General features: G+C 33.0%; 1 protein-coding gene across 12 annotated transcripts in view; it reads left to right on the plus strand.

Moving 5' to 3' along the window:
- SENP7 (SUMO specific peptidase 7) overlaps positions 1–15,504 on the plus strand; it is a 123,882-nt gene that overhangs the window by 58,623 nt on the left and 49,755 nt on the right. For 9 of the 12 annotated variants that reach the window (XR_004950310.1, XM_016144729.2, XM_036218507.1 and 6 more), the window contains 2 exons: positions 2,068–2,265; positions 9,619–9,813. The exons of 1 other annotated variant lie outside the window; for it this stretch is intronic. Coding sequence is in view for 10 of the 11 variants with exons in the window: in XM_016144729.2 (XP_016000215.2) it covers positions 2,068–2,265; positions 9,619–9,813 (393 nt within the window). In the remaining variant the exon portion in view is untranslated. The remainder of the gene's footprint in view (positions 1–2,067; positions 2,266–9,618; positions 9,814–15,504) is intronic. 2 more of the 12 variants (XM_016144733.2, XM_016144734.2) reach the window with 2 other exon arrangements.

The raw sequence follows: 15,504 nt of genomic DNA on the forward strand, positions 1-15,504 counted from the left end.
CCTGGTATATAGTGCATGTTCAATAAATATTAGCTCTTATTATTACCATTTCTTAAGAAACTTACTATGTTAATTATTCTATTTCCTGTATCTCCAACCTCTCCCATTCTGTCGAGTTCTTCTCATAAACACTTATGCTTATTTTAAGATATTTTCTGTCTTAAGCTAACTAACTAACTAACTAAGATACCTTTCCTGCACCTCGTATTTCTCTTCAGCTTTTGTCCTATATCCTCTATTCATAGTCATATGTCAACTGCCTATATTTTTTGTATCCCTTTCCTTCTTTCCTATATACGCATCCCATTAGGTTCTGGTTTCTGCTCTCACCGTTCCACTAAATTACCCCTGATAAAGTCACCATTATCTCTCTAAATTCATTTTTATTACCCTTTAATCTTAGTGCTTCCATTTCATTCTACACAAAAGATCAAAGTGATCTTTTAAATATGCAGCTCTGATCTCATTCTCTTGTAAAAACTAGTAGATTTTTATTGCTGACATGAAGTCTCAACTCTTTAATATAGTGCACAAGGTCCCATCTAACTGCCCATCCTTATCTTGTACAAATTTCCTTTTCACTCTTAGCACTTGAACCAGGCAAGTTCAATTTCCTTGAACAGGCTTTTTACTTCTTTCAGAGCTATTTGCATTTTGTTCCCTTTTTCAGACAACTCTCTATTTTCCACCTGTTGACTTTGGTTAGTGCTTATCCTTCTTTGAGGTTTCAGTTTCATTGTCATTCTCAGTAAAACCTTCCCTGACCCGGCTCAGAAGTGTAGCCATCTGTACTTTTCCTTCATATCACTCATCACAATTGTAATTAAATAATTAATTGGGTAATTCTTCTCTGGAATGTAAACTCCATGAAGGCAGGAACTGTAACCATCTTCTTCATTGCTGAATATCCAGACTCTACTAGTAGAGTTGTTTTGCTACCAAGTATTCAGTAGGTATTTATTGAAAGAAAAATGAATTTTCTTAATCATTCAGAGAAATGTCACTCAGTTTTTTATTCTTGAATGTTAATTTTAAAACATATAGATTAATTTTTTAAAAACTCAAACTGTTTGGTGTTTCAGTGTATTCTGTGGAGGTTCCCCTGAAGACTTTGTACCCCCTCCTTTTAGATGGTGTGAAGATATAGCCCCAAGTGGCTGCATAAACAAGTGATTTCTTTGAGTTCTGTTTGATATTTAATTTTAAATACAGGTACACTTTGCTTTCTGTTTCTCAATATTATTATGTTTGTTAAACAAACAGTGCCTCAAACTGGTACCAGGGAGTAGAATAGACACTCTTGTGATTAAACATTCCCAATTCTTTAAGCCATTCCTCATTTGACTTTGTTTCAAGTGTACTTGGTAGCCTGTTTATGCTACTGCAGAAACTATAGTCCATGGTTCCAGTACTGAGCAAAATTCTTCAAGTATTACCAGCACAAAGATGTATTGAAGGAGTGATGGGTAAACTGTAATGAGGCAAAAAGCTGAAACTGCTTGCATTTATCAGTTTTACTTTTGAAATTGGTATATAAAAGTACAATAAAAGTAAATGTTTTAAAATGACCTACTTTTAGAAATAAGGTAAAATTAAATCTTTATCTTAAGACTACGTAGGCTTAAGACTGTAGATGATGTGCTGTTGCACCCTTAGTTTTAACAGTGTTTTCTAAATAACATGCTAAAAGAAAAACAGATTTTTTTTTGTGCAGAAAGTGGATGCCTCAGTGATGAGATGAGCAGATGTGTATCATTCTACTAACAGTGTGAATAGGCACAGATGAGTTACCAAGAATCCAGCAGTTGTACATGTGTGTGACCACAGTTGTATTATACTAGACAGATTCTGAAAAAAATCTCAATTGAAGTGAAATAAACTTTACTTTGTAATATATATTCGAGAATGGTTAGGCAAATTTTTTACTTATGATATTTACTATTCTAGTTAATTGCTTGAACTGAAATTTAGAATTCCTGGAGGTTTTCATTTGTTATAGTTTGTGATGACTTCATGTATTATACAATGTTTAGTACTGTATTTATTAATTATTTATATGTGTAACAGGCAACTCAGAGTTATGTTGACGAATGTCCTATGGACGGATTTAGGACGAAACTTCAGAAAGACCGTACCTAGAAACGATGCTAATTTATGTGATGCCAACAAGGTGCAATCAGACTCATTGCCTTCGACATCTGTTGACAGCCTAGAGACCTGTCAAAAATTAGAACCTCTTCACCAAAGCCTTAATTTATCTAAAAGGTATGTTGTTCAGTATTGATTTTGTTCAACTTACCACATTATGAAATAATATAAGTCCATCCCCACTAGTCTTAAAAATAAGATTGTTGGAAATGATCTTTAAGAAAATCTGCATATGCAGTTGTGCCCCATTGAAAACAAGTCTTAAACCTGACAATATTAATTTATAAACTTACTGATAGTTGTATACATTATTAAGTAGATTGAATTATTTTTAAAAATAAGTATCCATACGTTTAACTTCATAATTTGAGTAATATATTTTTAGAGAAATATATATGTTTTTAGAGAACCATTTATGATTTAAAATGAAGAGCTATATATCTAAATAGGTAACAACTTGGTTTAAATGACATCTAAAAGGTTTGTTAACACATTTTTTTTTTTTTTATTTTCTGCATCTTTAACATATCTTTTAGTTGTTATTAATCTAGGTCCTTAATGCCTTTCGACTTTTTTGAGCTTTTTAAAAGAGGAGATGATATTGAAATATTACTAGCAGATTTTTTTGTATAAATATGCAGTTTAATTTTGAAAACTAGCAAGACAAGGTTTGTTTTGTATTTTTTAAAAGAATTAGGTATGAAGCTTCGAACTGAAAACTAGAAATTAGTACTGGGAATTTGTGATCTGTAACAATATTTTTAATGTATATCCAATTTACAGTTTTAACCCTTAAATGAATAGTTTTAGGAAGAGGTACTTTGCTTTCATTTAGCATAACCTGTTTTAGCTAGATAATGCTTTGGTTATGTGATCTGTAATCTGAATGACAATATATAAGTGTTTTAAGCCAGGATTCAGATAAAACCCACTAACTTTCAAAGCAGTTATTTTAAAAATAAAAATAGAACTCTGTCAAAACTTCTGAACATAATATAATACATTAATTTAAAAAAGGGCACTCCTTTTAAAAAAGGTGAAAACATAAAAAAGCTAAGTAATGAGAATATCCTTACTAGATGTAAATTTAACTTTATAAAGCACCATAAATCTTAAGAGTCAAACAACTTAGCTTCAATAATTTATGAAGCAGTTTGCTGTCATTCTTCTGGATTCTAGCATTTTTCCTTTTTGGTATGGGTGAATTATTCCCTTATTGTGCTGATAGATCTAAATAAAGGGGCTAGTTAAAAGAGTAGCCTTTCCAATCCCTTTGACTCTTTTGAAAAGAAGATTTTGTTCTCTTTCAAATGACGAACTCATCAGTCCCCTCATTTCATGTCTGTCCTTTTTCAGCTAGAACAGTGTAATGTTCCATCCTCTTAGAACAGTTTTTTCCTCCAGGAATTGGTAGCAGCTGGGTTATATGTTCATGAAATTTCAATCTAATATAAAGAATCCCAATAATATTTGAATTTGGTTTTTACTATCTATGAGTGCTTTTTTTTTTTTGGATTCACTTCCTGAAGTGAACTACTAGCTAATCTAGAGTTTTTTTCTCAGCTCCAGGTGTTCTCAATTTAACTTGTTCAAAGTGAATGCATCATCATTGTTTTCAGATTTATTTCTGTATCTGTATCCCCTTCCTGTCTGAATACGATTCCTCTATACACTCAATTTTCCATATTAGAACTAAATTAGAACTCGCGAATTGTCCTGAGTCCTCCTTCTTCCTTATCCTTCATATCCAGTCATTTATCATGTCTAGTTATTTTTACCTCCTAAGTCTGGAAATGATCTCTTCTCTCTTTATTGCCACTGCCTCAGTTCAAGCCCTCATAACTTTGTGCCTTTATTACTACGGTAATGACTGGATTGGGCTTCCTATGAATAGTCTTTTTCTCCTTGGTTATTTTCCTATATGGTTGCCAAAGTATTGATTCTAAAAGGCAGATATTACTTGTCACTCTCTGGTTTAACATCTTTCTGTGACTCCACATAACTGAGTTTAAACTCCTTGACTTGGCATACAGTGTCCTTAATGATCTCACTTTTGCCTGTCTCTAGCCTTGCCTCTGTCTACTCCTCCACATTTATGCAGCGTTTTAGACTTAGGTGACTATTGGTAGCTCACTGAATATATAATGTCATTTTATATGCTGTTTGTTCTTTTATCTTGGAGGCAGTTCTCCTTTTTTGTTTTTACTGACTTCTATTGGTCTTTAATATTGAGCTCATATGCCATCTTCTTGGGAAGCCTTCCTTGATTCCATCGCTCCCCCACATCTGCACTTGATCGCTTTCTTTGTTTTACTAAGCAGCCTGTTCATGTATCATAGAACTTGTTACACTATATTGTGATTTTTATTTTCTCTACCTCCCTGACAGTCATGAAGGCAGGAACTGCATTTTTTAAAATTTTTTCTCTAGTACTAGTACCCAGCACATACTAAATATTGGACACATACTAAATGCTCAGTAAATGTTCGCTGAATACGAGGAAGAGATTGTTTCTCAGCAAAGTTACATCTCCAGTCTTTTTGAGTGGGGAATGTAGTTTCTTCCATTAGAACCAATTATTTGTTCTGTAATTTTGGTGGATAAAAAAAAAAAAACAAGAAAAGAGATATTACAAACTTCAAATAAGCAAATTGGAGAACTGTTTAGGATATGGCTTTGGCTAGATGTTTTCTATCTGGGACTTGCTATCTGGAGTAGGAGACTTATGCTTTCTTTAATCTTTGCTTACTTACTTTAACAAGATGGTTTTTGTCTTAATTCCATATTTACTTTGGACTTCATCATTTCAAAAAGATGAAAGGGAGAAAAACTTAGTTTTGTTTTAAATTTTACCTTAAAGGTTAACTATAGAGTAAACCATAATTACTCATTTAATCCTAGAAATGACATTTTGTTAGAAATCTTATTTGCATCCTAGGATCTAAAGGCAGTGATCTAAGTATGTTGCCTTTTATGTGAGGACAATTTAGCCTTTTAATTTCTGGATAAGATTGAGAAGAAAAACAGAAAACACATGATAAAAAAAGAATCAAGAGTTAGAAACATCAAACTAGCAGTATGTGCAATGCACAAATTTCTTTTTAAATAAGCAAACCATGTTTTAGTATAGGTTTTATCTCCATATGTGGTTTTACATCTGTTTTCTTGGGGGAAAATTTCTAAACATTTATGACCTTTGATCAGTAGGCAAGAAAGAGCCTGATGGAACACAAATACAAGACTGTCGAAAAGATAAACTGTCTTTCTCCTGCTTTAATCAGTTGGCACCAGAGATTTTTGAGAACTATGGAAACAGTATACCCATGTTTAATTAAGAAAAGTTAGCTCCGGGTGCTTGAAATTCCCTAAATACTATAATTATATTTATTCATATATTTTTTTAAGATTTACATATGTTTGAAGTTTTTAAAAGTACATATTCCAAATATTGTTATGGTAAGACTTTTTGGATACTGTAGTATTTCTTTCACCTTAAAACTTCTTTAAGCCAGTAATATTTTACTTGAGTGATAATTTATGCACTTAAAATTTAGCTTAGTAAAAGAACAAATTCAGAAAACCTGTGAATCTCTTTGAGAAAGTTTTTCAAAATTAAATTTTTTCTCTACATACCTTAAGAGACTGATTTAGAAAGTATGCTTTGAATTATATCATCTTGGATAAGGATGGATTTATAAGAACCTTATTAAAGTATCAAATAGCACAGTTTTAGAAAGGCATTCATGTAAATTACAGCAAAATGAAAACTAAATATTGTAATGTTTTTGTTTGTTATAGTATAGCTTTATTGCCAGATGTAATTATGTTATCTTTCAACAAGGGGTACATTTATTTAAAATTTTGCTATTGATACGAAGTTTATATTAATAGCTCTTAACACTTTTTTCAAATTTCTTCCTTCATTTATTAAATTCTTTGAATCTTACATTTACCTTGCTACTTATGCAGAAAATGAAACTACAATTTATAATTGAGAAAATTAAGAATCAGAGAGAATAACCATGCAGAGACACAATCAATAAATGTCATTACTTCTCAGGCCAGCATACTTTCTGCTTCATCTCAGTACATGATAAAATGTATTTCTCCTTTGGTTTATCATATTATATTTTTAAGTGTGATTTCAAAATATTATTAAAGTTAAATTCTGTTTTATTTTACTGATACTCGTTACTTGGAAAAAATTGGAAAGACTGTGTGAAATGACAATTTTCAGTCCTTCTGTATTAAAATCATATGAGAGATGAAGTATTCACCTTTATATGTTTCTTGTAAAAATTCAGAATCTCTTGAAATGCTGGCTATTCCTGGAATTTTCATGGCAGTGCTCATTTATATAATTGTACACCAAAAGACAGCTTTGGTATTATGAACTTAGTCATCACTTTATAGATTCGTATTCTGTAAGACTGTCACACAAGGTTCTGTTTCCTCAAGATACTCAAATCGGTTAAGTTGCCAAGAGTTGATGAAAGATGATTGGGCTATAGCTCTGTTACAAAGAGCTGGGTATACTATAGGCATTGTTAACTATTTAGTTATTTTTTCAAATAAGATATTTTCATCAAGATTGCAGAATATGATAAATTATGACAATTAAGCATTATTCTCTGAGCATTTACAACTTTGAGCAAGATTTCAATAGTAGGAAAATTAAAGCGAGTGTACATTTACTATGTAGTTATTATTATGTACTTACATATGTGCCAGGACTTGTGCTGTTTTACACCTTAACAACTTTGTAAGGTAGATATTATTCTTGCCATTTTAGAGTTGAGGTCAATGCTAAAGGACGTAAAATAAGGTAAGTAATTTGCTTAAGGTTATATATAGCTAGTTATTAGGTGCCGAAATCAGAACCCAACTCTATGTTTGTCTGACTCCAGAGCTTTCACTCTTAATTCCTGTGCAATACAGCTTTTCACTCTAATGATTTAATTTTTTTCTATAAGTAAAGTAGAAATCAGACTTTATTATATATTTTAGGTAATACCTAATTCATTAACCTTTAAATATTCTACTTATTTTTTAACTTTGTGGCATTTGCTCACATAGTAATTGAGTGCTTTCTGATTGGAAGATATACCATTGTAGACATGCTGTGATAGTTCCTTGAACCTTTTGATAGCTTCACAGGCCCTGTAAGGTTTTTATGCTTTAAAGATGTGGATTCTACTGCAGCATGATATATAATCTTTTCAAAGTTTTTTTCCCTGTCTCTTCTTTGCTTTTTCTTTCTCATCTATCAGCAAAACCATACAAGAATAGGATCATCATTCATTATTCAGATAAGAATTCTAATCTTGAAAAATTTTCCCTTTCGTTGCTGATATATGAACTCCCCCCCCCCCCCCGCCACAATTATTCTCTTCAGCACTTTGTATAGGACTAATCTTCTATTGATAATATCTCCCCTACTTAGAGAGACAGCTTTTTTTTTTTTAAAGACAACTGTTTTAAAACAAAGTTAAACATACTATAGTTAAGCATTTAAATAGAGATACTAAATGATCACTGACATTTCTTTGATGTATCTCCTCATATGCCCCAAACTTTCTCTTAAATATTACAGTTTCTGAATGATTTTTTATTATGAGACATATTTTAGAATTTAGTAATGATAAGGAACAATAAATAGAGTATATTAGTTCTTAGAATGAGTTATCAATTTAGTATATCAGATTTTCTCATGTCTTAAAAGTAATATTTTATTTATACCATGATATTTATCTGGAAAGGAATAATTCTATCCTGAATAAAGTTTTCTCTGCTAATATTCCCATATTTTTCCTAAAGTATTGAGAACCACAGATGAGAGTTCTTTTAATGACTCATTTCATAGCAATTTCTAGTGTGAGGTCAGATATAAGAAATCTTGAGTCCCCTTCCTGGTCTTATGTCATCCCCATTCCCACTTCACATCCAGAATTTCAAGGAAGGTTATTTCAGTCATCAAATGTTCAAAGCATACAATATTAAATAAGATTCTTAGAGACTTAAATCATGCAAGGAGGTAGCAAATATCTCTGTTCTCTCCTCAAATTAGTGGTTGTATTAGATGACCCACTTCCTTTCCCTTTTTTCTTCACTTAAACTCTGAGTTCAGGGAGTTGTAATTACTACTAGTCTGCTTTTAGGTCATATGTACTACTTAATTGCAATTTTTTTTGTGGTGGTTGTGCTGGAAATGGACATTTTCAAAGATTTCCTGAAGTTGCGATAGAAAAGCTTAGTTTCTGAATCCTTGATAAATTAGTACTGAGGATACAGTGTAATGGAATAAAATTTAAAAAACTAGAAAATAATAGTCCTAGGTTCTTCTAGGAAGAGATACTTATTTGGGCAGGCATTTAACTTCTCTGAGCTTTGAGTTTTTATGTTTAAAGAGAAAATTAAATTATTTTCAAGTTCTGAGATCTGAGATTTTATGGTCTGGGATGTAGTGAAAAGAGCATAGTGCCTCTGTGTAGAGAAAATAAAGAGTACATCTCTAAGTACTACAGCAAATATAAGTATGGGAAGCTCACATTTTTCACTCAAAAGTACTTTGGTTTTTTCTAAGTGTTATTTATTGTCTCTCACAAAGGGCCAGCCAAGTGATGTTAGTGGCATATTGATAAGAATGATATGAAAACAAAAAAAATGCAGTAACAATAACTTAAAAAATTACAATAATATGCTTGGGTCTGTCAATTCAGGTCCAAATTGTTGCCTTGAGGACAGCATTGTAGTATGGCAAAGTACGTCAGTTGCTCATAGCAACAACTGGCTAACCAAGGAAAGATTGTATTCTTTTCTGTTTAAGAAGACCCCAGGCTTACATAGTACATTTGTTATGAATTTTTCCAATTTAAAATGTTTGGAGTTTTAAACACACACTTTAATTTCCTAAATATTTAATATCGACTCCTTACCTGATGCTATTATATAAAACTCATATAGTACCATCAGTATATGTGCTGTTTCACTTTTGGAGGTTGTTATTACCATAGTTGTAATCCAAATGATGTCTGTTTCGTTGGATGTAGCATTTATCATTTGCGTATTGCAAGTATGTAATTACTTACCAAGGACCTTTATGTTGAATGATAGAAATAAAATTTCTTGATTTGTAGTAATCTTTGTTTTTAATATGATTGAAAAAAAGAAAGCCGTTTTTGAAAGAAATTATTAAAAAATTTTAAGCACCTCATAAGCATCCATTGTTATAGTTAAAGCCATTGTACTAACAGGCTAATCTGTGCCAATTTATATGACACAAGGACTTTTAGAAACAAAAAAAAGTGTGTTCATCCAAAATTTTGAGTATTTGCAAGTTAATATCTAGGGTGGTGTAATTCTTACAGGTTAATTGTGTCAAGATGAAAATGTTTGAAAATTTAGCTTCTTAGAATATATTCTTTACTACAAACTTCAGTACAGTACAGTGTTTGTTATTTTGTGTGACAGGATACCCAGAGTTATATTGACGAATGTCTTGGGAACGGAGTTAGGAAGAAAATACATAAAGACTTCTCCTGTAACTGAGGCAAGTTTGGGTGATACAGACAACTTGCAATCAGAGCAGCTTTCTTCATCATCTGATGGCAGCCTAGAATCTTGTCAAACTTTAAATCCTCACAAGAGCTCCCTTTTATCTAAAAGGTATGTTTAGTGATAATTTTACTCAAAATACATATCATACTTATTTTCATGAGCCCTCTTTTATTCTCGCCCCACTGATATGTTATTGCTAAATGTGAGGCAAATGTGCTCTGATGGCTAGTGTTACTTTGTCTCCTGGTAGCTAGAATGGGTGTTGGAATTGACAGTCCATGGCTAACAATCAGTTTTAGAAAAGTACCCATCACTCTACTTGTGTTTTGGGAAAAATGAATGCAGATTTTTAATGAAAATTTAGTTACTTATTTCAGTTTTTTAATTTTTTTTTTGTCTGGTATAATTAAAATACATTCCCCTGACATATGTCTGTCCCTCCCCCTCTGTCGTTTCCATCCATCTAGCTGGCCAGCAGTTCCATCCATCCATCCATCCATCCATCCATCCATCCACCCACCCACCCACCCACCCATCCACCCACCCACCTATACATCTATACATCCATACATCCATACATCCATACATCATGTCTTATTTACTGTTTTTTATGTCCAGATTCTAGAACTGCACCTGGTGCTTAGTGCTCAGTAGATATTTGCTGAATGAATGGCTGAATGTATTCCTCACCAAAATGGTTTGAGATAGTTAGATTCCATTAATAAATGTTGCTTACTATGCCATTATAAGAGAAATGGAAATTTGAAGTTGCTTTTGTTTTAAATTCCAGAAGAGACTCATGAGAGGACAGTAAATAAGAAAGAAATTGTAGGAAAAGGCTAGGGAATGTCAGTAAATACTGACAGACCTTTTAACTTTAATTTTATCATGAACTTATTTTAATTTTATCCTTTCAGACAAAACAATAGTTTTGATCTGAGTGAAAATTATTGTCTAATCTTAATTGTTTTATTTTCCCCCTGAACTACCCAAAGGTAACTTCTGGTTTGTATTTTTCTTGTAAGCTTTATTACATTAAAGAGTATTTATAGTTGCCTCTTTAAAGATCTATAAGAAATTTCTGACATTTATTTTTATAAACTATTTCTTATGAACTTAAATTTTATGAATTTTTCTTCTTCCAAAAAATAATTTTCACCTAGATTGTACTTTATGAATTGTCAGTGCTTATCAGTTTCAATTTTAACTTTATACTTTATTAGATCTTTTTCTGAATTTGCTGGAAAAAATGAGTTTCAGGGGCATTATCTAGTTTCTAATAAATTTAATTAATGTATAATTAGGGATACTAGAAACATTTATCATTTTGTACTCTAAGTGTTTATTTCTGCCTCGTCTTCTAGACCATTGGCTCCTTAAGGAGAGAGATCTTGTATTATTTTAATTTATACTCCATTCTTAGCTCAGTACATTTTGAATTTTGTGCACTTGGGTTGATGTTTATGTCGTTTAACCTTGACCTTTGGACTTTTGAGTTGTAAAAACAGAAACAATTTTGAAAGAGCTTTCTACCTCATAAAATTCTTTATCTCTTTTAAATCTCACATCTGAGTAGACTGAATCAAAAACTGGAAACTCTAAATAGACCAATCTGCAGTATGGAAATTGAAACAATTGTCAAAAACCTACCAAAAAGTAAAAGTTCAGGACCAGATGGCTTCACCAGTGAATTCTACCAAACATTCAAAGAAGATTTAATACCTATTCTCCTCAAACTCTTCCAAAAAAACAAATAGGACGCAGTATTCCCAACTCATTTTACGAGGCCAATATTTACTTGATACCAAAACCTTGTAAAGATAACACAGAAAAAGAAAACTATGGACTCAGTAGCTGTCATGAACACGGATGCAAAAATCCTAAATAAGATATAGCGAACCGAATACAGCAACATATGAAAAAGATTATACACCACAATCAAGTGGACTTTCTCCCAGAGGCACAGGGATGGTTCAACATACGCAAATCAGTTAAGGTGATATACCACATAAATTAAAAAATAAGAATCACACGATTATATAAATAGATGCAGAAAAAACCTTCGTCAAGATACAGCACCCATTTATGATCAAAACACTTAACAAAATTGGTATAGAAGGAAAGAACCTTAATATAATAAAGGCCATATATGACAGACTCTCAGCCAACATTATACTTAATGATGAAAAACTAAAAATCTTCCCTCCAAGGTCAGGAACAAAACAAGACTGTCCACTATCACCACTGTTATTCAGTATAACGTTGGAGGTTCTAGTGAGTGCAGTCAGGCAACAGAAAGATATGAAAGGCATCCAAATAGGAAATGAAGAAGTCAAACTGTCACTATTTGCAGATGACATGATTCTCTATATAGAAAGCCTTAAAGACTCCACAAGAACACTACTAGAAAAAATAAGTAAATACAGTAAAGTTTCTGAATACAAAATCAACATTCAAAAATCCATAGTGTTCCTGTACTCTAATAATGAAGTGCCAGAAAAAGAAGTGGAAAAAATAATTCCTTTAGCAATTGCAACAAAAAGAATAAAATGCCTTGGAATAAATCTAACGAAACGTGTGAAGGACCTTTATAATGAAAACTACAAGACCTGTTAAAAGAAATCGAAGAATATACAAAGAAATGGAAAGATATTCCGTGTTCTTGGATTGGAAGAATCAACATAGTTAAAGCCATAATGAGAAAAAAGAATGGAGGTATGGAGGGTATCACTCTGCCTGACTTCAAATTATACTATAAAGTGATGGTAATCAAAACAGCATGGTATTGGAGCAAAACAGACACACAGAGCAGTGGAACAGAATCAAGAGTCCAGAAGTAAACCCATGTTTATATGTGCAAATAATTTTCGACAAAAAGCGAAAAACATACAGTGGAGAAAGGAAAGCCTCTCAATAAATGGTGCTGGGAAGACTAAAAAGCCACCTGCAAAAGAATGAAACTAGACTGTTCTCATCACTACACACAAAAATTAACTCAGAATGGATTAAGGACCTAAATATAAGACCATTGAAACAATAAAATGCATAGAAGAAAGTATAGGAACAAAACCTGAAGACCTTGGACTTAAAGAGGATTTTATGAATTTGACCTTAAAGCGAGGGAAGTAAAAGCAAAAATAAATGAATGAGACTACATTACACTAAAAAGAAATCATCAACAAAGTAAAGAGACAACCATCCAAACAGGAAAATATATTTGCAAGTGATGCCTCTGATAAGGGCCTAATATCCAAAATATACATAGAACTCATACAACTCCATAACAACAAAAAATCACATGATCTAATTAAAAATGGGCAGAGGCTCTGAACAGATGCTTCTGCCAAGAAGGCATTCAACTGGCCAGCAAACATATGAAAAGATGCTCATCATCGCTAGCTATTAGAGAAATGCAGCGAAAACCACAATGAGATACCATCTTACAACTTTTGAATAGCAGTAAATCAATGGGACAAGTAGTAACAAATGTTGGAGAGGATGTGGAGAAAAAGGAACCCTCACACTGTTGGCGGGACTGCAAATTGGTACAGCCGAAAACAGTATGGAGGTTCCACAAAAAAACTAAGAATCGATCTACCATATGATCAAGTAATCCCTCTGCTGGGTATTTACCCCAGAGACTTCAAAACCCATATCTGAAAAGATATTTGCTCACCGATGCTCACAGCAGCACTATTCACAGAGATCGGGACATGGAAGCAACCGAAGTGTCCTATGATAGATGATTGGCTAAAGAAGCTGTGGTACATATATAAATGAAATATTACTCAGCCATAAAAAGAGATGAAATACTGCCATTTGCGACAATATAGATCGACCTCGAGATAATCATGCTAAGTGAAATAAGCCAGACTGAAAAAGTTGAAAATCACATAATATCACTTATATGTGGGATAGAAAACTAAAAGCAACAAATGAACAGGACACACACAGTCTCATGTCATGGATAATAGATTAGTGGTTATCAGATAGATGGTAGTGGAGGAGGGAGGTAGATTGGTTAAAAGGGGTCAACTATATGGTGACAGAAAGAAATCTAACTATGGGAAGAGAACACACAATGCAATATATATATGCCCTACTGTTAAATTGTACACCTCATACTTACTGGATTTTGTTTACCAATGTCACCAAAAAAAAATAATAATAACTTTAAAAAAATTTCACATGTGAGAGTTTGTTGTGCACATAAAATATATAAATAAAATGTTATAACTGAAGGCTTACGTAAGTCTTAAGTCATTTGAATTCCATGGGAACAGTGCATCATAATTGACCATAGAATTCAAATGACATCAATGCACATTCATGCTGTTATGAATAACAGCACTAATTGTGAGGGTTCTATGAAGTTATCATATTATATCTGTGCTTTTCAGGCTTTATACCAGTCTGGTTTAATAATAGATGTATAATTTTCCTCTGTTCCTCAAATCTGTTTATTAAGAACTCTAGCTCTCCTCAAGTTCTTTCTAAATAGTTACTGTCAACAAAAGTTTGCTGTCAATATTGATAAGGAGTCTGTAGTCTGAGGTTCAGAAGAGGAGAAACTTTATTCAAGTTAACGATATGCAATCTGGGGAAATGCCAGACTCCACTGTAAACCAAAAGTGCCCTCCACCAAGACAAAGGGGAAGCCACCTTTTATAGAGAAAGTTTTTGCTCTGTTTCCTGATTGATCCATTTTTGTAAAATGAGGAATCCAAATAGCACAGCTCTGATTGGTCTAGAAAGGATGGTCTTGATTAGTCAGAATCATGTTTACTCATTGGTTGTTATGGAGCATGTCTGATTGGGTAGTATAGATGCAGCGAGGATATAGCTGTGCAGTTCTCATTGGACAGGGCAGGTCTCAGTCTGTTGTTTGCAAATTGACAGAAGGAAGTCCTTTAATTAAGGTTGACTCTGCGGGCAAGAGCACAGTGCAGGAAGCTGAAGGTTGTCTGTAGCTTTTCCTTGAAATGTAGTGTGTGTGAGAGGCTTCAGTCAGCAGTGGCTGCTAGACTAGTTATGAATTTGTTTCCAGTTAACCATGTGGAATCCTTCTTGGCAGATGTATTCTTTCTTGAGGTTCACATTATGAAATTTCCAGGTGGTGTTTGACGTGGGCCCTGAAAATTCATTCTGTTGGTGGTAATTTTCTTTGATTTTTGAATTTGCGATAGGCATAGACTTTGGAGACAAACATCTGGATTCAGATCTTAGCACTACTCCTAACATGCTGACTTACCTTGGGTAAGTTACTTACTCTGTCTTTAAAATAGGGATAATAATATAACACTTTATAGGATTCTTGTGCAAATTTAAGGAGATAACCTATGCAAAATTCCTAAAATAATGCCTGGAACTTATTAGGTGATTAGTAGATGGTAATCATTATTTTTGTCTGTCTTATCACTGCTGATATCAAACAAGCCATATAAGACTGTTGTAGTTGATGCTACTGAAATCTCTTCCATGGTGAGAATGCCAGTGTCTTATTTTGAGATTATTGCTAGCCCAGTTGCCATTATCAGTGCAGCCAACACAATTATCACAGCCATACTAGTATTACCATTTGGTTTGAGGAGGAGTACTGAATGCCTTAAACCAACCTTTAATTCTCTCTTCCCTTAAAATGAGTTCATTCTGTGGAGAATCCAGAGGGCCCCACGGAAATAAATTGCAAGTATGGTTTTATAGCACTTCAGTTGTGCCCCATTAGAACTGAAGTATAGTTGTGAGCACAGCATAGGCTCAAGAATGAGACTCTCCCAGCTTGCCTGTCTCAACATCAGG

The sequence above is a fragment of the Rousettus aegyptiacus genome, unplaced genomic scaffold (assembly GCF_014176215.1).
Source record: "Rousettus aegyptiacus isolate mRouAeg1 unplaced genomic scaffold, mRouAeg1.p scaffold_m13_p_4, whole genome shotgun sequence".
Classification (NCBI taxonomy): domain Eukaryota; kingdom Metazoa; phylum Chordata; class Mammalia; order Chiroptera; family Pteropodidae; genus Rousettus; species Rousettus aegyptiacus.